At 37.4% G+C, this 26,363-nt stretch overlaps 1 protein-coding gene across 1 annotated transcript in view; it reads left to right on the top strand.

The window, feature by feature from the left end:
- LOC121365227 (hedgehog interacting protein) overlaps positions 1 to 25,963 on the top strand; it is a 68,153-nt gene extending 42,190 nt beyond the window's left edge. The window contains exons 5-13 of the mRNA XM_041489233.1: positions 6,707 to 6,858; positions 7,299 to 7,472; positions 8,289 to 8,432; positions 9,311 to 9,432; positions 11,490 to 11,613; positions 11,968 to 12,098; positions 12,692 to 12,773; positions 22,287 to 22,435; positions 24,823 to 25,963. Coding sequence (XP_041345167.1) covers positions 6,707 to 6,858; positions 7,299 to 7,472; positions 8,289 to 8,432; positions 9,311 to 9,432; positions 11,490 to 11,613; positions 11,968 to 12,098; positions 12,692 to 12,773; positions 22,287 to 22,435; positions 24,823 to 25,016 — 1,272 coding nt within the window. The 3' untranslated portion in view covers positions 25,017 to 25,963. The remainder of the gene's footprint in view (positions 1 to 6,706; positions 6,859 to 7,298; positions 7,473 to 8,288; positions 8,433 to 9,310; positions 9,433 to 11,489; positions 11,614 to 11,967; positions 12,099 to 12,691; positions 12,774 to 22,286; positions 22,436 to 24,822) is intronic.
- The last annotated feature ends 400 nt before the right edge of the window (positions 25,964 to 26,363 follow it).

The raw sequence follows: 26,363 nt of genomic DNA, 5'->3' as shown, positions 1-26,363 counted from the left end.
TTACAGAAAAATTAAGTCAGATAGCATCAAAACAGGTGTAGGTTTTAAAAAGTCATTCTTGATTGGAAGAGGTAAAGCTTTGGTGACTGGGAAAAAGTATTATTGGTGTCTTGTCATCATGTCATGTATTTGTGAATGTTGATGGAACGTAGTCCGTTCTCTGTGGGGCATCATCTGAGCCAATTTTATTGGACTGCCTACTGAAAGAGAGTTTTAAATTTGCCTTTGTCACAGAAGTGGTGTGGAAAGGTGGGTAAAGCTTCAGAGCAACAGAAAAGAGGAGGAAAAAATACAAAGGTCATCAAGCCTATTCTCCCCTATTAATGAAGGATTTTCATGGTCAGTAAATTTCTGAACACTTACTGCATTCTCATTCACTGGAAGGAAGCTTTCTCTGCTTTCCTGGAAGGCCAATTCTGCAGCACAATAGACCTCAAACCAATGCAGCAGAAAACCTGTCAGGGAAAGACAGTCTGCTGTGGAAGAATGCTGAAGAGGAAAAGTGTAGGAGAGCAGATATGCCAAATAAATAAATAAAAGACCAGAATGTGGAGGCATGCCAGGGAACTGAGAAGGAGCATACTTATTTTTTACCTTCCCATAGTGGCCTCCGCTGGTGAACCACTCACTGAGTTGCTGGTGGAATGTAAAGCTTCCTTGAAAATAAATCCAGCTGGGGACAGAGGTGGAATCACCACCTGTGTTCCCAGAGGATAAATGCTGCTTACAGCTCAAGAGGCCTCTGTGGTGCAGGAAAGTGTGTAATTCACACCTTCCTGAGCCAGCTTTACTGAATGCAATAATCATCTGGTCTTTATTTGAATCTCCCTCTTCCGGGACTGATTTCCACTGTCTTCTGTTATTCCAATTCTCCTAAAGCAGTGCAGTACATAAAGTTTCTCAGTCCAGATGCAGACCTCACATGGGCTCATGGCCACCTCCTTGCAAGCACACTCGCAGCCCTGTGTCACTCTGCCCAAAACCTCTCAATTATTGGCTGGCTCTGGGCAGTCTCAAAGCTTTCAGCTGTTCCCAACCAATAACTGGGAGAGTTGGGAAAGCAGGATTCCTGTTGTACCAGGAGAGTGTGAAGGAGGCAAGCTGTGGGTTTGTGTTGGGTTGGCATCTGCATTTATAAGTTTCATGTACTTTCTTTAGGAGGACGGGAAGAAAGAATTGTATTATCAGGGGACGAGGATTGTCATTTGGATTAAACTAAAGACTTGCCCAGCAGAACAGCAAAATCTGGAGTTGAGGAATTAAAAAAATAAGTACAGAGGACTAGGACTAGAAGTGAAAGGTCCTGCATTTAGTGACTGGTATCTTCAAAGGACTGTGAAGGTAAGGAAAAGAAAAAATTATCCCCCCATGTCAAAATTTTGTCTTTGCTGCAACAGAAATAAGAAGAAAAAAAAAAGAATTAGGCTTTAAATTCTAGTGCTGTCAAACATCAGAACAGAAAACTTTGTGATGGATGCACTTTGGCCATTTTGAGCTAAATCCTGCCCTGCACCTAACTGAATAAAAAGCACCTCTGACTTCAGTAGGTTTTGTGCTTAAATTCCAAGCCAGAGTACAGTCCTTTAAGTATTTCTCATGTATAAAGTTAATTGTAAGGCGTTCCTTTACCTAAAGTTATTTTAAAGTCGAGTATTAAAATAGTGCATTGTTGAAATCCGTAAAAAATAATTAAAATGTTTTGTAAAAAATCCTTAGATAACTGCAAAGCCCTTTATCAACAAGGAAAAAAGTGAAGCTCTGCAACACAAGAGGAAAAAGGAAATGCTTTGGAGATAGGGTCTAGTATGTAGCCCATACTGAGCCATGACATCAGTGTAATTATTTTCCCCTAAGGTGAATGTCTTATGTTACAAATCCTTCCCTTGCCAGAGGCCTCAGGCCCCACAGATAGCAAAGCACTGGAGTCCTCAACACCCAAGAGTCTCATCGGAGCTCTGCTCCTGCAGCCCAGACAGCTTCTGCTCCTTTCATTCCCTGTTTGCTGTATTTCCACCAGTCAGGGGCAATTCCCTCTTGTGGAGCTCAGAATAGGTGGTGCAGCTGGAAGGGCAGGCTGTACCCCTGCGGCAGACCTGGGCAGGCTTCTGCTTCTGCTGGAGTCACGTTTCTGTCCTGTGCTGGGGCCAAATTTCCAAAACATGGCAATTAAGCAAACACTTCCCACTGAGAAGAATACCTGACACTGATCTTGAGCCCTCCTGCATCTCGTTCTGAAGAGTTCAGATGGTGCTGCCTGATAAGAGATTTTACCCTTCACCCATGCTTTTTACAAATAAAACTCCTTAAGATCAAACATTTGGTAAGGTATATTGGTTATGTTATTTATTACATAGGAAATAAGCTAAATTAAAGGTGATTATATTACTTCAGCAACTTACCCAGCATTTGTGCTATAAGAATAGATGAAAAAAATAAAAAGATATAAAGATATTAGAGTTAAAATATTGGGTGTTGAATTTGCGTATTTTAAGCACAACCCCTTTTTAAAAAAGTTGTTACTCCATTCCAGCATGAGAGTGAGTTTGTCCAGGCAAAAAGTGAAGTATAAATACCATTACATACCATATATATATATATATATATATTTATATATATATACACACCCATCATCTTAATACTGTTAAGTATAAATACCATTATTTTACAAGTATTATATAAAGAGTGCATTTCAAAATCAATTTTAAAGGAAAACTTGGAATATGCTACCTACATTGTTTACTATTAAACCACACAGAGTAATGGAAATAAATGGTCACGTCTGGTTTTGCTTACTAGCATTAATTACTACTAAGGATGTGTAATTAAGGGTCATACTTACAATATGATCTATTTTAAATTAAATAATCTAAAATACCAGTTAAAGCATTCCTGTGTGTTTCTCTGTGTTTACTATATGTAATAACACATATATTGACATAATTAAATGGCAGCATGTCTTAAAAATAAGTGCAGCATATGTTTCTGAATTATAGAAAAAGTATAATGTCTTAATAATATAATAAAACTTCTGTCTATAATACCAGAGGTATACCAGAGTACATTTGAAAGCACGCAAATTGGAAGCAGAGCCCAACTAAGGAGTGGTTACATGAAAATAGCACCATTCTATAAAAATCCAGTATTCACATGCCTTACATCCAGTATTCACAGGCAAGTTACTTCTCTTTGTGTTAGGTCAAAATACGAAGTGGATAATTTTGTGCACTTATTTAACATTTTTACAAGTGTAAATATATTATAGCAGAAATTACAATGCAAAAAGAACTATCAAAAATATCCTTCAGTTGAGAATACATACTGCTGCAATATACTTTCAGAACTGACATAACGTAGCTAAACAGCCCTTTAAAAATGAAAAATACAGAAACACTTTGTTTTAATGTTTACTTGGCTTTATACTGACTTTATGGAATTATGATTAAATTATTTTCATGGCTGTGGTCTTAAACTAAACCAAACTGGGGTTTAAAGGTCTGAGGTTCCTGGCCCAAGGAAATCAGTTTTGGAAAAACTGATTTTGTATTCTTGGTAGAGAGGGTGTCACAGCCACGAACAGGAGAGGGGAGCGTTCAAGCTACAGAGCAGCACAGGCAGTCATCAAAAGTGGGAGCTGCCAGATTTAGTTACGACACAGATTTCACATTGGCCCCAGTCCACAGTATGTTTAAGTAATTAATACTCATTTCAGCCAACCATCATTCTTTGTCTTCAACAGACATCCCAATGGAATACAAAGATTTGTCTCATTCTTCTTGCCCTTCCTTATACAACTGACAAACATTAATGGTTATTCCATCAAATAGTGCAGTGCAGAATCTCATACAAGCTGGTTTGTCATCTACAGTTTGTTGGTGCTGGTTTCGTCTAAAGGGAAGCTTTCAAAGAAAAGGATGTCAATAACCTTTTAAGCTGCCAAGAAAAAGATACACCGATTTGATACATGGTATCCACAGGAAAGAGTGTAAAGCCTGGGATGCTGGCTTCCTATCGAAAGTCCTTTGATAAAAAAATAAAAGAGAGGAATATTCTATAGAGAAGGTCTGAGATTTTGTTCATAATTATTCCATTTGATAGTACTAAAATTACTACTCCTAAGGGATTTTGCTGGGTTATCTCTCCATTTACCACGCAGCATATGAGACAACACTACAGAAAACTATATACTTTCTGGCACATAGAGGGCATTTTAAAAGCTATGGAAGTTGTGGCAGGGATTTGGTTGGGAAGAACAGGTTTGCCAGTTAGTGATAAAGTTGAAAATACATATGAAGAATCAGTTTCCAAAACCAGGAAAACTAAATATGGAAAAACTCATCTGGATTTCTACTTGAACATGAGCCAACTAATGGCTTGATGCTGCACTGATTTCAGTATCTTGGAGGGATATTCACAAAGTTTTTATTAACTGCATGAGTAAATAGACTTTTTAGAACAAAATGTGTCTATCTGACTCTGAAAAACTGCAGTGTGACTTTTCAAGAAGCAATAGAAACAATCTATGAAGTGACACACTGCTCTCTAACAATCATGGAGGACAGCAATGACTAAAAGTCATGATCCTGATCCTACGAATGCAGCTTGCCATAGTTACTACTTTGCAGGTCCTGTGTTTCATTCATTTTTCAAATTCTTGCTTCATGTGTGCTTCATTAAAATCTCTTAATTTAATTTTCACCTGTTTATGCTTTCAACAGCTTCGCTTTCACACTGAGATGGCTGCCATGGCATCAAGCACTAAATAAAATCTTCAGCTCAGTAACAAAAAGATCTTTTCTTACTAATACTTTCAATAACTCACCTTGCATGGCAGACCTAGAGTGACTCACTGACATTCCTGGGCCCTTAAATGAGCTGAACTCATCTCTCAGGAGAAGAAATAGGACTGTCTTTGTCTGGGCACAACAGATAGAATCATTCCTCAGGAATCTCTGAAATATGCCTTCCTGTTCCCAAAGCAACTGATTTGCCTCCCTTTGCTTCAGACTTTATCAGAGCAACTTGGTCAAAGCTCTTAGAAACTCAAACAATAATATCTACAATCAGTTCAGACTCAGCTGCAGAATTATTTTTGGCTCGTAAAGGAGAAAGAGCTGGATTGGCAGTCCCTTCATCCATGATGACTGCAACTGATTTGGCAGCTCTCACTAGACTTTCAAAACTAACCTCTCTGATAACCCCCTGAAACTAAATTTTTCTAGCAAACAAACTAGCAAATTTTGTCTGCCTCTAAATTAGCAGGATCCAGATTTCATTGTACAAATCTGTTTGTATGGAAATCTCTTGACCTATTTACATCTCCATTTCTGACTCAGGTTTCCCTTTGGTGGTTGTGATTAAAAAGGAAGTACGGCAATCATGTTGAATTAAAATAAATTAAAGCTGTGCACTTTCCCAATTAGGCCCTTTGTGGGATGACTTTCAACAGGAAGACAGGCCCATCCATCACTCTGAAGTGCAAATACATTTTAAAGCTTCATTTTATCTTATAATTTCAAATTTCATAATTACTTATCTTGGGTGTGGTTAGAGTTGCAAAACGTTGTCTCCTTATGGGTGCAGAGCTGGAGAACTTGAATCTACAACAGTCACTGGTTCTAGTTTTGAAGGGCTGGCAAGTCCTGAGTCAAACCCCAAAACATCTATCACCTTGTGGGTAATCACACATATCAATTGAATTTGAATTGTTAACTATGTGCTGTGTTTATTTCCGAGCCTCAGCTTCGCTCCCTGTACTGCCTCAAGAGCAACAAATGACTCTGAGTTTTATTTTTCATTTATACAAATACAGTTTCAGGCATATTAATAGTACATACATTTTTAGAAGCTTTTTAGTAGCCATAAAGAAAACAGCCTTCTATTTAAGTTGACAGGGTATTTGCATTGTCACAGTACATTACATGGATTGGATGTTTAATATAGAACTGTACTATCTTCATGGCAAACATAATAACAAAAGCAAGTTGTTCTGAGATTTTTCTATTTCTATATAAAAAAAAAAAAAAAAAAAAAAAAAAAAAAAAAAAAAAAAACAAAAAAAAACAACCCAAAAACCCTTTCCAGTGAAGGACCACATGTAAAACTATGGTTTCTCTGCACACAGACCAAGGCTGCTTATTACCTACAGTACACCAGCTATGATGAACAGACCACCATAGTTGTGACAACTGATGTTGCTGCCTCCAGGGTAAAACAAAGGTTTACATATTACACAAGCAATTTAACTGTTTTCTAAACATATTGCCAAGACAGTGGGAGTTGGCAGCCAGCACTGTGTTTTAGGTTTTGGATACTTGGATTAGAAGTGACTGCTGATTATAGACCTTTTTATTCGTCTTCTACGAATTACAAGCAACCTAGTAACCCAGCAAAGAATCCTTCACAGCACTTAAACTTGTCTTCATGGCTTCCCAAAGATTACGTACACAAATCACTCCACAAAAGTGGCGTAGCAGACTTGTGCATAGATAACTACATAAGGCAATTGTCTTGTTCTAACTCTTAAAGACTTCCCCAAAGTGAAATGTTTTATAATCCTTTTTGTGCAGTAGTCAGGAAAGAAATAAAAGAGTTTGGGCAAAGATTATCCACAAGAAAGAAACTTTTTTTTTTTTTTTGGGTTCCAGCTGAAACACAATAAAGAACATAATTAACTTCACAATTCTTTGTGTTTTTCATTTGACTGCAGGGAGGAGATGAAAGAGGACTGTTAAGCCTTGCATTCCACCCCAATTACAAGAAAAATGGAAAGCTCTATGTGTCTTATACCACCAACCAAGAACGGTGGGCTATTGGACCTCATGACCACATCCTTAGGGTCGTAGAGTACACAGTATCCAGGTATCAGTAAGAAGTCTAAAATTAACAAACTCTGTATTTCTCAGCAACCTCTGCACCCTAGTATTTCTGATTTCTAAAAGGGATATGAGGTTTACAATGTATAAACTTGGGCACCTGCAGAAAAACTATTGTGGATTTTATTAGTAGTTTTGGAATGACAGTAAGTGCAGAGTTTTGGGGTTTTTTTTCTTTTTGAGATTTTTTCAGTTATTCTGTCATTTTTAATTATAATTACTTCCTACTTATTATGTATAGGCAGCAAAGTAATTGTTTGTGAATGCTAGAAAATTGAAATTTCTCAGAAATAACTGTTAGGCATTTTTCCACCCAGTTACAACATCCACATCTCAAAGTATAATTTGAATAAGTCAAGTGTATTTTCAGAAAGAAGAACAATGATAGTGAACTGTGAAAACTATGTTCATATCTTTAACTTGCAGGAAAAATCCACACCAAGTTGACATGAGGACAGCAAGAGTGTTTTTGGAAGTAGCAGAACTACATAGAAAACATCTAGGAGGACAGCTGCTGTTTGGCCCAGATGGTTTCCTATACATTTTTCTTGGAGATGGCATGATCACTCTAGATGACATGGAGGAGATGGATGGTTTAAGGTACAAAAACTACCAGTGGATAAACTTCTATTATTGTGCTCCAAGGCCTGTTTGGCTCAGGAGAATTGCAGGTGCTCCTGTGGTTTTTAAAATATTTTTTAAGTACAAGGGTATACTCAAAACCCAGACCAGAGGGCAATTGTAGTACCTGGTTTTAAATTTATGGAATGGAATTAATTTCAACATCACCTCATTCCATGTTTATGGTAAGAGTGTGCTCTTCTACTTCTCCTTTCCTCCATCCCAATCACCAATGTAAGTTAAAACTTTTTAGTTTCTCCTGTTTCATGTAATAAGAAAGTTCTGAATATTTGCAAAAAAGTAAGCTCCATTCAAACAATACCAATTTTTCTCACTTGCTTTCTATAGACTTAGTCTTTGGATTGTATTGTGACTAGAAATCATTGAATTCAAGAGTAGGATCCAAAGTGTGAGCAAAAAGCACTTTGTAATTACAAAGTGACTATATCCAGTTACTCTAGATGACACACAGTATAAAAGAGTTACTACCTTATATTTGAGGCCCTAAACAATTTTGGTGTTTGGAAAGTTGTTCTTATGATCAAGTTGCTTCCCAACAACATGATCAGAGGCATTTTAGTCTGCACATAACAAGGCAAGATATTTGCCAAAGTGAATCTCTGAAAGGCTCTGCTACACTTCTTTGGACTTGCATCCACCATGAAATCCATCTCTACATGATTAATCAGTAAAGTGGGTCATTTATTTTGCTGGTTCACTCTAATATTATGTGGATTAAATCTACCAGTAAAACACCTTTAAAAACCCAATTATTTTACCCTCCAACTCTCTCAGTGATTTTACAGGTTCTGTATTGCGCCTTGATGTCAATACTGACCTGTGCAATGTCCCTTATTCCATCCCACGGAGCAACCCACACTTCAACAGCACCAACCAACCTCCTGAGATTTTTGCACATGGACTCCACAATCCAGGCCGGTAAGTAAGTTTCAACTAAACTGAAATTACTCGGGAGCAGACACTATTTTTAACAAGGCTTTTTTTTTTATTCAGATAGGTGGCAATATTTCAATAATAAAAGCACTCGTGAACTTTTTGAATCTTCCACTCCTCCACCTCCACACATGTCACAGTTAGAAACAAATGTACATTGGCAAAGGGGAAAGAGAAGAGCATGCAAAACTACTACAAGTCAAGACCAAAATGACAGAAACAAAGTACAGAATTTTTAGCTTTAATTAGTAATAAAATTACTACCTTTGTGAAAGAAAAAGCTTAAAAAAGCAGAAAGTTGGTAAAGTACAGCTTAAATGGAAATCTTGACTGGGGAAAAAAGGCACGTGGAAAACAAATGAGAACATCTGGTGATATCTAAACAATAGCAAGGAGGAGAACAATGCTTTAACTAAACAACACATAATTCAGCAAATTAGGTGGGTGGTAGTACTGAAGTGACTTTTAAAGTCTTGGTTTGAAAAAAAAATAGGAAGCCAAGTTGTTCAGATAAGGACTTGATTATAGGACTTTTTAACAGCCCAAAATCCCTACACCATATAAGTTCATTTAGCTTAAGGCATTATTCTTTTCAGGTGCTATATTGCAGACTACATTACATCACTAGGGAAAAATAGTTTTATTTCACATGACACAGAAATGTGTGGGAATGGGAAACTTGTACTATCTCCTGTATATAAGTTCAATGCATTTCTCAGGTGTTTTGGCTCAGTATGAAATAGGTCCCTCAAATGAAACAATAGGTACCACAAAGAAATAATAATGCTTTAAAATGTAATGCTTCATATTGATAGTTATATGTTATGAACTCATGGATTTTCTCTTTTTTTGTGGTTTTAAAGGTGTGCTGTGGACCGGCACCCAACAGATGTAAACATCAATTTAACTATACTTTGTTCAGATTCAAATGGAAAGAACAGATCTTCAGCAAGGATCTTACAAATAATAAAGGGCAAAGACTATGGTAAGTTCTATCCAGGTTAAAGCTGGCAACAGTCAGGTTCTATTTCCATGGAATAATAAACAGAAAGTAGAAGAGAATATGTAAAGGCCTGTATAGCCATGATAGGAAAATTACAGCATAGATAGGATAGACAACTTATCTGAGATAGAAGAGAAATGTCTATCTTTTCAAAAGAAATCTTCGATGTAGAAGCGGATAAAAGATGCAGGCCAAAACCAAATTGAAATGACTCAACTTTGTTCTTGTTGGTGTAGAGTATCATGTAAATAAGATTTAACAAATTTGACAGTTGCTAGTCTGTCAAAGATCTCACTGTTGCTGCATATTTTGGCTCATAAAGAGAATATTTTGGAATATCAGGAAATGATGAAAACGTATTCTTAGTCTTTCACAAATAACCTTTTGAGACAGAGAATGGAAACCTCATGTAATGTGCCTCTTATAATGGAAAAAGTGAGATAGACAACAGCAGACCACAACCAAACAGGGAAATGACTGAGCTCTGTTTAAATGTTACTAAAAATAAAAAACTTAGAAAAAGGCACTATGCTGCTACTTCAGAATAAATTACTAGTTTAGATTAGATTACAAAAAGATAAATACACTCAATTAGGGACTTTAGAATATTAAAGTGCTTCATGCTCTCTCTGAATCAGTATGATTACCAGTCACAATTTCAATTTGATGTTTAACTCAGGTGCTCACCAAGATCCCTTGCTAGTTCAGGCAAGCCAGGTGACACTTCCTCTGAGCTATCACCTGCCTTGAATGCCCATTTAGCAGCTTGTAAATTCCTGATGGTAACATGTGATAAATGCCAACGGTGTGTAAAGGCGTTGAGAACTGGCCTGTCTCCTGGAATGTAGCATTTCCCTATCTAATCACATCCTTAGGTTCTCCCACCTGTACTTCCCTTAAAAGCAAAGCAGCTGTGCTGGCTGGCACAACAGTATGCAACAGCATAATGCAATTGAACTACTGCAGTTATTGCATGGATTTTCTGTGTCCATTTTATAAAAGCCAAACCAAAGAATAATATTTGGTTAACCACTGCTCCAATGGAATTTTGACTGCATCCTTATTGCAGAGTAAACTAAGCAATATTGTGTATATCCACAGCAGCTTGCCAATATTAATACTAGGCTGTGGGTCAATGGCTACAATAAAAAGAGTTCATCGTCTTTTTCTCCCCCATAAATTTTCAGCTGTATCTCATGTAGAACAATCTGGGAAATGCATTTATCAAAGGCTTGCAGATAGCCCTCTGACCAAAAAAAAAAAAAAAATCCTATTAAAAATGGTTGACTGGCTGTGGCTTTTTTTAAAATTATGCAACTAGCATGTCAAATGGAGTCTGCTTGTACCCTAAGTGGTATTTGATTGCATCAGTAGGATACATGTACACTGGAACTTCCTTGAAGAATTGTTTGATAGGACTAAACTCTGTGGTTTTGTGAAATAAAAAAAGCGGGGGAGAAAGTATAGGAATTGCAACTACTATAGCAACATAAAATAAATTACCATGAGAAGGTACAGCCAGTAATAGTAGTGTTTTATGGGATATAACACACATACCATGTTTAAAACTGTGCCTTGGAAAGTTTCTCAAACCATTGAAAGGATTTCAAAACTAATTCTACTGAAAATCACTGGAATTTCTGCACTGGACTCTACAGTAAATGGGGGTTATTTTGTTCCTGAAGTTCAGGAGATCCAGTCTGCAGACTGGATTGACATGTAGAAATTAATAGCAGTAATCATACTGGTTTCAGTGGAAGTCCAGCCTAATCTTTATGTAGTTTTATTCTCCCAGCTTGTGCGCATAGAAGAAAGCAATTAGGGCCTTTTGAAATCTCTAATGGATTGTTTCACAAACAGTCTTTGTTGTAATTTTATGATTTTTTTTTTTTTTTAACATCTCATTTCTGGCAAAACATCTTGAATTCTGAAGAATCTTTAAATGGAATTAATCTCTTTTCTTGAAGCAGTAACATTTTCCTAAATGTGCATCAATATGAAAATGCATGTGATCTAATGCTATGGTAGTTCCTTTTCAGAGAGTGAGCCCTCCCTTCTAGAATTCAAACCATTTAGCAGCGGCTCCCTGGTTGGTGGATTTGTGTATCGGGGCTGCCAGTCGGAGAGGCTCTATGGAAGTTATGTGTTTGGAGACCGCAATGGGTAGGTGTTGCACAGCTCACTCCTAAACAGAAATGCCTGTGAAGTGGATTTAGTCACTCAGCTGCCTGTATAAAGCCACAGCAACAGTCCTGTATATTGTGTCACTTGGCCAGTTTAGCAGCGTGGTAATGCAGATTAGATCTGGGAATAAAATAGGACAGCATTCTAATGAATGGTGACATACAGAACATACCTAATCCTTGGGAAAAGGAAGTCGTAAGACAAGGAACTGCACAGATGTATCTATGAAGCTACTTGCAGGAAGTGTTTACTTATTTATCTGGACAATGAAAACCCTCTGTTCAAAATGTAATATAACTTTTTTTTTTTTTTTTAATGTATTTGTGAATGTAGAAATTTTTTAACACTGCAACAGAGTCCTGCAACCAAACAGTGGCAAGAGAAACCCCTCTGTCTTGGCAACACTGGCTCATGTAGAGGCTTCTTTTCAGGCCCTGTCTTGGGATTTGGAGAAGATGAATTGGGTAAGTACTAAAAGAATTTTTCCTAATTTATAAGGCTTATCAGTAATTTCTGCAGCAGTATTCATAATTATAGTAAATGTTTGAAAAGAAGCCTGTTTGTCCTTTGCCAATGCTGTCTACAGTGCTCTCAGCTACATCCTCAGCAGCCTTGTAGGAAGAACTGAGAAGAGAATGTGTTGCTGGAAGGGGCAAAAATCGTTAGTGTGTCTCACATGCTTGAACTGTGGCACTCACTATGGCACAATGTATAAAATACTTGCTTTTATTTCCAGCATTACGGAATTAAAGGGCAAAGATATTGCATGAGCACACTGACCCCTCTTCTCCCTTCCTCACCATTTTAATTTTTTTAATCAATTCCATACTATATGAAAAAAAAAACTCTCATGATAGAATGTTTTTCACATTTTAGCATCAATTTTGGGAAAGTGCTTATATAAATTTTCAAGTAGCAAATGATTCTGTTGTATATTTTAGTGCTTCTTCTGAAGTTTTTAAAAATCTCATTTGGCAAATACAACCAGATCACAAAAGTCATGTATTTAACATCTTAGGAAAGGAGAAGTAATTTATTGCACTGTTTTCCCTAACAGGTGAGATTTACATATTATCAAGCAGTAAAAGTATGACACAGCCTCACAGTGGAAAACTCTACAAGATCGTTGACCCAAAAAGGTGAGTATTGCACCCTTCTTTGGGATCAGCCTTTCCCTCAGTAGCTTAAAAACCAGAAGGTAACTGCAGTTCTGTTCTTGTGGCTGAATTATGCAATGCTGTTGTTCAATAAAAAGGAAAATTCCCGATGCATGGGGCTTCCTAAAAGCAAATGTTCCAGCAGCAGCAAGCAGAAGAGATTCACTGTCTCCTAGGAAGTGAATGTCAGAACAGCAGATGGGTAACCAGCACTAACTTCTGGGAATTTTTACACTTTGACATTGTGCTGAAAGCTGCCCATTTTCCCACCTAGATGTATATTCTTAGCATGTTTCCATAGAGAAGTAGACCTATTTAATATGGAACCATATTTACTGTTAGAAGATGCTCCTGGTAGTTCTGTAGCCAGATGATTTGTAAGTACCACAGAAAGTTATGCAGCATCTGTGGAAGGCAGATGCTGGAATTCTCCCCAGTGCTGCTGCTTCCTCACCTGCCACTGTGATGGAACAAGGCACAACAGGAGCTGCCTCCAAAGATCAGCACTGGGTGACAAAACCTGTTCTGTGTACTAAAAAGCAACTACAGAAAGTAACCTGTCAGTCCTAGCCAGGGTCAGTTTGGCCACAGTAAGCTCAAAGGGACTCATTCATTCTTTCCCAAATATCTCTTCTGTTGTACAGGAGATACCACCAATGAACAATAACAGAGAGAACTCAGTTTTCAGTAGGTGTGAGTTGTCACTGCTTATTAATATCGAACATACTCCTTCCATACCCCTTCTATTACATATCTCTCCCTTAGCAAGCTTGGAGCACCAAGGAGGGAAATCCTCTGTCCTTGGACTCTGTGCCAGAAATACACAAAATTCTTTAAATTTCGTAAAGAACTGCTTCCAAAGGGCTTACAAATCTCACTCAAGTGACTTCTAAGACATGGAATTAATAGGATTGCTCTAATTATTCAGACTAATTTACCAGTTGTAAATGAGGATAAATGAAAATTATCAAGCCAAAGTTCCTCAAGGCATGATCTTTGCAGAGCAGCTGGATGTATGAAAATATTAAGGAATCTGAAAGGACTGCAAAATGCCAGTTCCCAACATGCCCCAAGGGCCCCAGCAGCAATAAGAGCTGATGACTAGCAGATAGATACTCACTTTAGCTGGGGAAGTACCACGTTCTTCATGATGCATCTTGCTGCTCTATCGGACCAGGTTCTGACATGTAAAAATAGCACATCCATCCTGCAAAAGTATCAGAAATCAACACACAATGAGACAGCCAACAGAAGTGAAGTTTATTTTTTATCATTTCTTTGACCCCATCGTACCCTACAAAAGCAGCTGCCTATTTGTTCAGCATCTTCTTCAGCATATTCTTCCATGGGTATCAGATACAGTCAAACTTTCATTTTTGGCTTTGCTCTTAAGGGAGGAATTTATTTTCTTGTCAGACTTAAATTCTAAACATTGTTAGTGGGATAACAAGGGAATACAACAAGAAAATGATGACACTGGTTGCACATTGTTCTATAGGTTAGAGTAGAATTTCAGGGGTAGTGGACTTCCAGTGTTTTATAATTGTACTACTCCAAAACTACAACAAATAATTTGGAAGCAGATGTTACTGCAGGTTGGTGCTGTCTGTCAGTCAAGGTTATTATGTATGTTTTATTTATGCTTTCTGGTATTGAAGACATTTTTTTAGAACAAAACTTCCCATTCTTTCTGGGATTGTTTAGTCTGTTGGTGTATGGTTTTAAGTGAATTTTACACCCTAAATCCACTATTAGTATCTAATTACATGGGACAGCCTTTTTTGACCTCAGCTTTTTGTTCTTGTTACCTCTTCCAGTAGGGTGGTCTTCAGCTGACATACCTGAAAGGCCAGACCTCCCATTGCTGCACTCATGGTTGGCTGTTTTCGTGCATGGAAAAGGGTCAAGACTGTGTTTGGTTACTGGTGAAAGTAACCAGAAAACTATAAAATACTTTTGTAAATTGGCACACAGTTGAAATTAAACAGACTGTGGCAAAGGGATGTAATTTTTGGTAACACTTCTCAGAAGCACAGGATAATTTTCATTTAGGCAAAGTTTTGAGTTTTGCTGTCTTTCAGTCTCACACCACTGCAGCTTTTAAGAGAAGGATAATGAGTGACTTCCACAACGGAGCATTGCAGATGTATTTACCATTCCATGCTAAGTTCATACCACCCATGCAAACTTAAAAATTCCATGGCTTTGGCAAATGTTCATGTAAAGTTTTAGTAAAAACTATTGTTGTTTATAAGATAATATTCTTTTCCATGTTAATATTTTGTTGCTTCGCCTCGTGGTGTGCACCACACCAATACAACAAATATTCACATAAACCCTACCACACTAAGCTTCATAGAACACAAAGTAAAGATGCTACAGGTAATAATAAAATCATGCAACTATTGATTTGTCATGTCTTATAAATTCATTACTTCTAAAAAACCCCTGTGAGAGGTGGTCTCTTGCAGACCTGTTAATTTGCAAAGAGAATCTTCCATGTCTGGGGCAGTATAGAAGAACAAAATTATCATGCCTTAGAGAAGTCGCTTGCTGGAAATTAACAATTCCATGCAAACCCAACCTTCTTCTCCTAGTGGTCATTCGTAAGCTGCTGCAAGCTTACAAATTTTTTTATTTTATTTTAAGAAATAAATGTTACATGAAGGTGCAGGGTTTTATTTCTTTTGATCTTTTTAGAATCATAGAAACATTAAGGTTGGAAAAGACCTCCAAGATCAGCAAATCCAGCCTTTGACAGATGACCACCCTGTCAACTAAACAGCACTGAGTGCCATGTGCAGGTGTTTCTTGGACATCTCCAGGGATGGTGATTCCACCACTTCCCTGGGCAGTCCATTCCAATGCTTAAAAACCCTTTCAGTGAAAAAATACTTCCTGATCTCCAACCTGAACTTCGCCTGGCACAGCTTGAGGCCATGTCCTTTTGCCTTGTAGAAAACTACTGCAGAATCAAACATAATCATGACTCCTATTTTTCTTGTCTCAAATGTAGCTTAAGACAGAAATCTATTACTTGGACACAGAAAGAAATCAAATTAGATGGGCAGGTTAAAACATTAGGAGATCAGAAGATGAGGGTAATCCAGAGACCTCTTTGCATTAGTCTTCAACACTCAGCAATGGGAAAGTCCCATCCTACAAGAATCCTTCAAGTGTAACAGAAATGAGGTGTTAAACTGAGGTGAATATGACAAATTAATGAACATGATCAACACAGAGGTTCTGAATCCCACAATTATCAAAGCAGTTTGAAATACAGAATTCCAGGTACCACAGTAAAACTTTTGTTCAGTTCTTCCAAATACTTCATATCAATAACTAAATAGACCCCCACTAAAAGCACTGAGTTAAATAATCCTTCTCTTTGTAAAAAGGTCGTTATAATAATACATTAGTGCCTGAGAGGTCACAGACAATGAAGTGATTAAAAAAAAGTCCTAAGCATGTGAAGTATATAGGTGTACTACATATTACCAAAAATATCCCATAGACAAATGAGTATAGCCAATAGCATATTTAGCTTTGAAGATGGAGGAGATGTGGGAAACATTAAAAATTACAGGCACATAAAACTAACATTGGGCACATTAGTTAAACTGGCAGTTAAAAGACATTCTTAAGTTAAAACTGTCTCTGAAAAATATTTCCACTGTTTGACCATTATAAAAAAAACCCATTACTACTACTTTCCAGGTATTGGAACTAGTGAGGAGATACAGGGAGAAAGACTTATGTTCTTCTCAACTAAAAGGTAGGGTTAGTCAGATATCCTGAAGGTCAATGCAAATATTAGCATTTTATAAATTGTTTTTGTGACCAAACACCAAAACCTCTTTATTTTTCAGTTTTCTACTTTCTGTTTTATAACTTTTCTGTCATGTTTTCTGTTTCTAAAAATACATACTAATATCAATCACAAAAGTATTGATGAACTGAAAAGAAAAATCAACTAAGTAAACAGTGATGTAGAAAATGTATAGAGCTCAAAAGATTCCAGTTAGTCAATAATAGAGAAAATATGAGACAAACCCATTAGAAAAGAAAAAGCAATCCTTTTTCTAGCATGATGAGAGGAGAAAACCAACTGCGAAAATTAATATTTCAATAAGTAAGATCTGTTGATAGGTCCATACACTCTGTAATTTAAACATTATTACTAGACCAAGAAGTAAGAAAATAAACTTTGTATGGTGGAAGAACAGTCATAAAGAGGCTTTGTAAGTTTTCTTTTAGAGTACTTACAATATGACCACTTTAATTTCTAAGGAAATTACAGATAAAAGGAAAGATGTCCAGAGAAGCGTCTAGAAGTGGCAGACAATGCAAAAGTTTTCTTTTTAAAAGATGTGCTATGAAGCTTTAATTGTGAAGCTTTAAGAGTTTGCCACCATCCATACAGTGATTCCAAAGGGGATGAGTAACTTTTGACCAGGATGGCTCACTGAAACCAGCAGGTGATTTTTATGAAGGAGGGCAGAGCCTGAGCAAGTGTTCCTGCACACAGAAGAAGATTTCCTCTTCCTCTCCTTGTAACACCTTATAGATCTGGATTTCAATGTGTTTCATATCAACAGCCGGAATAGCCGCTTCCCGTTGGATTGAAACTTGAACTTGATTCAAACCATCTCACTCCTCTTTCATGCCCCTCCAGAGTATATAATTCCACTTATCATCCTTTCCATCATCACCTTCCGGGATTTCCGCTGTCGGAAAGCATTTCCAAACAGACTGATTTCAGACACAAAGGGACAATATCTAGGTCATACCTCATTTTGACACTGTTCAGGCTCTTTAGAAAACCATTAGTGATTTGATTTTTTAACGTGAGTCAGGAGTGTTTGGTGGTATGACAGAAGAAGTGCATTTATGAAAGTGAAGCTCTGTTTGAGCCTTCAATTCCTGTGGAAATGGAAACACACAGTTTTAGAGTAATCTGCATCAAGACACTCAGTTCTGATGGGTTATAGATAAACTCCAAAGCTCCTACTGGAAACTCTCTGTAGAAGGAGCCAATTTTGCTGGTGAATGCCCTCACCAACCCAGGTGGGCCATATGATTTCTCTCTGTTCAGAAAGTTACTATCCCTTAAGTCATTTGATGGAATGGAAAGCCAGAATTAATGTCTAATTATGTTTAGTTTAGCCGGAGCATGCAAAAGTCTTATCTCATTTACCTACCCACATGCAGTTACTATTCCCACAAGAGACACTAAAGAGAAATTAGAGCTTTTTGCAAATACCAGTCTAGAGAGTTTCACTTTACAGAAGTACTTCACAAAAACTCCTTTGTAGCCACGATGGAAAAACCTAAGGATTTTTTTCAATCACATCACAGCTCACTGACTGTAAAAGTTTTTGTTTTGGTTTTATATTTTTTTTCCCCTTTTCTTAAAGTCTTTCTAGCATTGGCTCTTAAGGAATTCTCACTTTTTATCGCTGTATAAGGAAAAAAACAGCTGAGTTTATCTTTTGCTTATTTTCTGGTGCCTGCAGGAAGCCTCTGCCATCCTAAAGAAAGTCACACATAATAGAGCAGCTTTAGCCCAGTAAGCCAGTCGTTCCCAATTCATCAGTCAAAGTGTTATGCAAGTGGCCCCCTAAATTGATAAATTCCCACAGTGCCTGTTGACCCAGCTGCCAAGTGCTCATGCAGCAGGTGTTGTTTTCATGACCACCCTGACAGTAATACAAACTGTTTAGCAGTTGCATTGACCTCTTAGCTATTAACATTGATACAGGCTTCACTAGGGACTAGTTTTCAAACATGACAGAATTTCTTAAGACTAGAGGTCATGAACAAGTATACCATATAAGAATAAATTTGATATGCTGCTGAGTTTAAATCTTAAAAGCCGTGAGTTTTTTCCACATTATTCCCATGTAGTAAATCTGGAGACAAGTAACGAGCTTTTGGCATCTCTCCCAGGACTAAAGGTATACTTTTTAATTTTAGAAGCTGTACCTGAAGAGATGCTATGCTTATTCTATGACAAGCAGTAAATTCAGGTTATGACAAGGAGTGAAACAAAATTACTTTTTCTTGACATTTTCCCTTATAAAGGAAAAAACCTCAACAACTGATGCACAAATGTTGGTGATATACTTAAGTATCATTCTAATACCTAAATCTCATGTGCAGGTAATTGAAACATACCATTCCATATATTTTATATCAAGGTTTCTACAGTAGTGTCTCCTCTTTGAAATCTGAACATCCAGGAATTTTGTATGCCTTTTTTTTTCCTTCGCTTTAGTAGGGAAGTAGAGAATTTTTATATTGTGTCAAAAGCCTGGTGGAGGAATTGTTTTCTGTTCAGTACCATTATTTTACTGCAGAGCTTGCCCCTGCATTTGCATGGATTTATGCACATCTGAGTAACAGATACCACATACAGCAACTAACTCACTCTGTGTGTTTAGTGGAGCTGTGAAGAGATGCATGAAAGCATGAAGTCCTGAGCTATGCCAGAATGAGTTTTAATCTATTAAAGCATGTTGGACTTTTATATGCCTCTAAAAAGTAGAGGCAGCTTTCTTCTACTACTACTAGCTATGGTAAGGCAGCAAAAATTATTTTACACATTGCACAGTCAAGAATTCCCGGCTTACTACACACGTCAGCGAAGGGATCCAGCGAGGCCCCAGCCCCCAGTACAACTTTTCCTCCATGTTCCATACATTTAGAGTTGTTATACAGTTTCATGAAAGCCTGTTTTAACAAGAAAGATATACTGTACTGTACTGTATATATGAACAGCTCTTTAAGATAACTAGAATTGTACAGACCATATAAATAGTCATTATCAGCTACATTTTTGGCTGACTTTCTGCGGACCAAATAGTGCTTACTGTAAGAGTAATCAAGCTGTACCCTTTAGAGTTTTATAGATTGAGGGATACAAGGAAAAAAATTCTCTCCAGCCTGGAGTGTGGCTCCATCTATTCCCCTCCATTTTCCACGTCAGGAGACACAGCGAAGCACTGGTTATATAAACAAAATCATGGTCCTGTCTAAGTGCGGGAGAGATCAAGTCCCAACAGTCAGTTTCAGGACTTACGCTATCTTTGTGAGACTCACTTCCATTGTGCTGAGCCTGAACGTTTCCACCCCTTCCAAGCCCTAAGAATGCAAAGTGTGAGCGCTGTGGGGCAGAGGCTTTCTCTCAACATGTGTTGGTCCCAGAGCAGCACTCGAATCCTGAGAAAGAAGTGTGGCTTTTCCCAGAGCACAGCTCAGGAAAACCAGCGATTCTCACATGCAAGGATTCCGCTGCAGCTGCATTTGTATTCCTCTTCTCCTAAGGCACCTTGCCAACTGGAATTTTTTCCATCTTTGTTTCTACTCCACCCCACCATTAATAAATATTATCCAAGGCTGATGAGTGCAGGTTCTGGATTGATGGTAGAATAAAAGGCAAGGTTATATTCACAAGTACCAAGAGCCGTAGAAAACTTTAAATCATAAAAGTGACCAGCCATGCTCAGCTTGATACAAAAAAGTGTGACTTCTGCCTTCCTAATTGCATAAAAGAACCATGTATCATAGCACTATCATAGACAAATATTGCACATCTATTAATAAAATAAATCATTATCTTCCCAAGTAAAGTACCTTTGTGACTTAAGGGTCATTCTTTGCTAAAGATATGCCACTGGAGCTCTTTTCCAAGAGATGCTCCAAGGAGCCTGAGGTTATGTTTCCTGCTAAACACTGTACTGTACTTGTGATTGAGCAAGAGAAAGAGAAGCCTCCCATTTAAAGTAACTTGAAATAAATGAGCTTTAAATAGTGACAGATAAAGAATGTTGCATCCTGTGCAGTTGGCTATACAGAAATAATTTCAAATGTAGATTTTTCTTCCAGATGTAGGAATTAGAAGACAGATCTTTTTACCTTAAATTTGAACAAGTCTCCACTGAAAATCATATTATTTTCTAGAATCATTTCCAAAACAGCATTGCTTGTGAATATTGCTTATAATTTTTTAAGCGTAGGAACTTTCTTAACCAGAACATATGTAATGCACTCATTGCTCATTAAAGAACTGGAATTCCTTACAGGTCAAAAAAATAATGCATTCTATTTAAAAGACAGCTGTGGAAATATGTAAACAGTAAAACTGAAAGGGTTTCAAATATGCTGCACCAAAGGTGTCAAAATATGTTTCAAAGCCCTTAAATAATACAGAACCTTCAGTCTGATTCTCAGAAATGCTTTGGAAATCAGGACTTGGTGCTATGCTAAAGAAGCACCTACACATTCTTTCTGTCCTAAACATCTTTGGGGAACCAGTTCTTGTCTGTGGATGTTTAAATAATCATGGTAGTAATTAAGACTGAGCAGAGAAAGTGCTGTGCTGAAACAAACCAGTGGGTCTGTACTGTTTTACTCTGTTTCAAGGAAAAATGCAAGAAACCCTGTAGTGAACCTTTAACAAGATGCATGTCGAAATGGGAGGGGAAAATGTAAGCCCAGTCAGCTAGTGAGGGACTTAGCTATGAATGCTTATATTTAAAAAATTATTTTTACCCTATCTAATATTACTCTGAATGATGCCATTGCACACAGAAATATCTATTTAAAATCCTAGTAGAACATGGGCATCATCTAAGATATCTATCTTTTGATATCTTAGTAGTCACAAGTTCAGCTAGTTAATTTTATTTTCTTTAGCTTATTTTTTCCCTTTATATTTCTTCTGATGTTGAAATGGGAGATAAACAAGAATGCCAAATTTTTTTCCACTTTCTCTTCTGTCACCGTTTTGTACGCCTCCATCATACCCATTCTTTCTCAGACCCCAAAAACTATCCTTTCCTCTGCACAGGAGTATCAGTCTAGGAATTTAATATGTGACAGAGTAATCAGTGCACAAGCTGCTATTCCAGCTATTTGCATAAAATTGGGGTGTTAGTACTGATGTCAGTATAATGAGCAATGTCTTATTCTATTCTATTCTATTCTATTCTATTCTATTCTAGTCTCTCATAGAATTTTGTTTTGGTTTGTTTGGATTCTAGCTGGACACTTAGCCAAGGTTTCTCTAAGCTCTCCACTAAACTATTAGAATCTTTTTCTACTCATTTCAAGCTTAATATGTATGCAGTAGTTAAGATGATTTCCTACAGAATGAGTAATTTTGTATTTGTCATTAATTAACTTAATTTTCCATGATGCTCCTATTCAATTAGCTGGTTTTGGCAGGTTCATGCTTCAAGAATTCTCAAGGACTATTGCTTAATCTTGTGGAAGATCTCTGAAGGCAGTTACATAAAATAATAGCAAATTGTACTGTATTTTCCTGTAACATATCATCTTTGGGCTTACTTCTTTTTCTGAGAAAAAAAAAAAATCTCTTGATTTTTCCCACTGATAATACAACAGAGAATCAGGCCTTTAATTTAAAAATCAAAATTTTTCTTTTTGATCACAACTTTTAACTCTTTGTTTGGTTTGCATGGTTTTTTCCAGGCCTTTAGTCCCCGAAGAATGCAAAAGAACAGCTCAGCCTGCACAGATACTGACATCTGAATGCTCAAGGCACTGTCGGAATGGGCACTGCACTCCCACAGGAAAATGCTGCTGTAATCAAGGCTGGGAAGGAGAGTTCTGCAGAACTGGTTTGTATACAGATTCACAGCAACAAGTGAAAAAAGCAGTGACATGTCATAATTGGCTTTTAATTATTTGCTCAGAGAAATTTTCAGTATATGTTGACCAATATGTTGGCCTTCAGTTGTAAGACAATATTAGAAAATACTTATTTCATGAGGTGCAGGAGAACAGTAAGTCTTTAGATGAATGCAACTGCTAAAACATCTAATGCATTGTGAGCCTGTGCAGAATGCAATTGATAGTGTAAACATGACAAAAATATTCTTGTTTTTTCCACCAAGATTTTCAAATGAAAGTAGATGCAGTCACTACATGTCCTGTGTTTGGACATTCACCTTCCACTTCCACTATTATCACTGTCAGTGTCAAAGAGAGGTGACTTGGCAGAAAAGATGGTAAAGAAGAACTGTAGGTCTCCTTTGCGTCTTTTGCACATCACTAATTTAATGCATATTTTTTAGTTTTGGCACATTCTTGTTTTTGATCCTACCAAACGAAATGGCTCCAGTTTGTTGAAGAGAATTCTCTGTACAACATATCACAAAACAGCAAATAATCAATGTTAATGTGATCCATTATTACAGTGATTTCATCAAGTCCCATCTTGTTGCTTTAGCTTTTAAAAGTCACTTGGAAAAGTGACTGTGACTGAACTAAGATGATGGGTGTGCCAGCCAAGGGATGAGGTGAACAAGCTTAGAGTGTCACAGCTGTGCCATCACCATCTCAGAGGCTGTGGTTCTGTCTCAGAGCTGTGTCATTTTGGCCCATGCAGATGTTCCAGAGCCAGCCTGGGTACCAGGAGATGTTATTACAAAGATTTTATTCCTCAGCATCAGCAGAGTCCCCTGACTGGGCGTATTTGGTCAGTGAGTTTGACCAGATGCCCACACAAAGAGATGTTAATAGTTAATATTGTGGCAGTAGAACTCAAAGAAATAGCAAGGACTAAGGGAAAACAAGGATCCCACAGTGGATCATGGATAATTCAGGTTGAAAGGGCACTTAGGAGGGCTCTGGTGAAGCAGTATCAGCTATGAAGTCCTTACAGGCTGGAGTGTAAATTTCAGCAACCTCCAGGTTTTTAGTGATGAGCAGAAGTGACTTTGGAATGAAATTAATAAAGCACTAATAAAGTATCTTACTGACAAAGATTCATGAGCTGACCATCTACAACCCAGCAATGAAGGCAGTTAGAGAAATGGATGAGCTAATCTGGCCAAACATCCCAACTTCAATTGTCCTCACTTTCCAGAGCCGTCCTGCATTTAAAGAATGAGGCTCATTCTACAGCCTTTGTCCAAGTGGAACATAAAAGTTAAAAATGCCTCCAACGTGAATATAAATTGGTCTTGAATAACCTGTTTTGTTTTAAAAATCACAGCTTTATGATAGATGATTTGATGGACAGAATGAGCAAGAAAGCCACAGAAAATACGTAGGCTGAGGATCTTCCTTCCCTGTATCCCACACGACAGTTAATAGGGATGGTCAAAGTCGAACCTCAAGATGCTATTATAGTTTAAATAAGAAAAATTACCTTACAAGATAAGAGTTTCCTTTTCATGTAGTTAAGAAACTCTTGGATAGAATCAAGAAAACCTGCATTTCTTTAGAGTAGTATAAATATCCATAAATCCATATTAAAGTTCATTGCAATAGATGATATTAAGCAGCATAACACCTGCAGAAAAAGAAAGATATATTATGTACATTATATATATCACAGTCCTGTGACTACTCCAGAAGAAAATACTTCCACAACTAAAGTTATTGATTATTAATCTTGCTAACACTGGCTACAATTTAAAATAGGAGCTATATTTGAAAGACTGAAGCAAGCTGATTAACCTAGAATTCTATAGATAAATCGTCAGGCGTCTGCTAAAGAGAGGGGAAAACTTTGAAACTTATATAACTGATAAAAATAAAAACACTCTGGCTCTTTTTTCTCCAAAAGGAATTTTGGTCCCAGCATTAAGTGATTCAAAAGCCAAAGGAGTGCATTGGGTGCACTGCTCAGGTGTAGTATGCCTTGCTAAGGCACGTGTGTAGTGCAGAACTCTTGAGTATACAAAGGAGTTTGCCTGAGATTCTGAAATGAAACCTGAATAAGGGAATTGGACATTTCAAAAAAATCTGTTATTTGAGTTTATCAGTCTTTCCCAGGAAATGTCCTCACAGATATACGAAATTACTTCCTCCCCCTAATACTCTAAAACTTTAGAAAAGATGCTTTCAACACTCCTAATATTTCATCCTTTCTATGTTGTTTTTAGTTTATATGCTTTATCACTACAAGGTTAGAAAAGCTCTAAATGAATGTGTACTGTACTTTTCTTGGTTTGTGATGGTCTAAACAAAAGAAAATCGCTGTTTTTTTCCCCCACAGCAAAATGTGACCCAGCCTGTCGACATGGAGGTGTCTGTGTAAGGCCCAACAAATGCTTATGTAAAAAAGGCTATCTCGGCCCCCAGTGTGAACAAGTGGACAGAAACATCCGAAGAGTGACAAGGGCAGGTATTCTGGATCAGATTCTAGACATGACATCCTATTTGCTGGATCTAACCAGCTACATTGTATAGCTTCTGGGACTATTTGGAAACTCCACTTTCAACGGGCATTTGTTTTGAATCCTGTCATTTTTGAAAGACTGTTATCCTGCAACAAACACCGGTGATTTGATTTACTTTATTAATTTAAGTGTAATGTCCACCAATGTGCAGAAAAATCCCCTGTATGTGTGTAAATATTCCTGCAATACGTGCACACATACACACGCAGCCGCTATCATAAATACGGTTTTGCAGAGAGTGGAATCTTTTTTAATATTTATTTCTTCATGAGAAATAGTTTACAAAGCAATTCCACTGTAAAACACATTTCTGTCAAAGGACTTTCCTGATGTCTTAATGGATTCTTTGACATCCCAGAAATCTCGTTCCTGTACCTATCTGATCATAGCAGTGAGAAAGCAGTTTCCAAACATCGCTGTATAAACTGCTGGACTTAATAAAATCCAGTTGTAACAGTTTCTGAGGTAGACTGAACTCCATCATGAGACAATATTTCAGAACTGCTTAATGCATTCCTATCTAGGCAATTCATTGTAAGACTGTAACCTTCACTTTCATCAATGTAACTCTATTACAGAATGTTATTTCTTTATCTAGCATAGATGCAAAAATCTGGTTATCGCAGCTTAATATCAAGATTGTTTCAAGTGTTTAATAATTAAATTATATTCGCATATTTCAAAACCAGTCATCCTAGAAGGTCTGCTTTTTATCATATATTTTATTTAACGATGGGCACTGGGTTCATGTTACATATTTATATTATTTTATTTTATTTTTATAATATAGACATCACCTAGATGAGACAGCTTTACCATGTCCTGTAAAATACTAAAGTTACATTTTTCACCAAGGTAATTGGAAAGACTGGGAAAGAGAGAGCAAACACACACACGCTTCAATGTGTTGTGGATCTAATCTAGAAATGTACCCTTGTGTCAACTTTGTGTTCATTTACACCGGATGAGGAAAAAAAAGCAAATGCCCACCGTCCACAATAAAATTGCAGCATGTGTTTCAAGTGTGCATGAAGTGATTTTCACTGTAGCAGGACAGTGCAAGAGGTGATACACAGGCAGACTCTGCCCATGCCACACTGACAGGGGCGTGCCGGGGCGAGGGCTCGCATGAGCACGGGCTGCCTGTACGTCGTGTCACTTGTACAAAACCTACAGCAGCTCTTGCCTATTGCAGTTCCAAGTGTTCCTTGGAGAGCCAGCAGAAAACCAAGTCTTTGTAAATGTATCAGTAAATGTGGTGTACGTGCTGTAGTCAGGTTTTCTAAGGTATTAATTAATTAGATGTATCTGCAGAACTGGTGCCCTCTTATCTCTGGCTCTACTGGCAGTTTCTTTG

Source organism: Pyrgilauda ruficollis, unplaced genomic scaffold, assembly GCF_017590135.1.
Source record: "Pyrgilauda ruficollis isolate IOZ18807 unplaced genomic scaffold, ASM1759013v1 scaffold91, whole genome shotgun sequence".
NCBI classification, from domain to species: Eukaryota; Metazoa; Chordata; class Aves; order Passeriformes; family Passeridae; genus Pyrgilauda; species Pyrgilauda ruficollis.
Note: the sequence above shows the minus strand (reverse complement) of the source record. Positions and strands in the feature narration are given on the sequence as shown.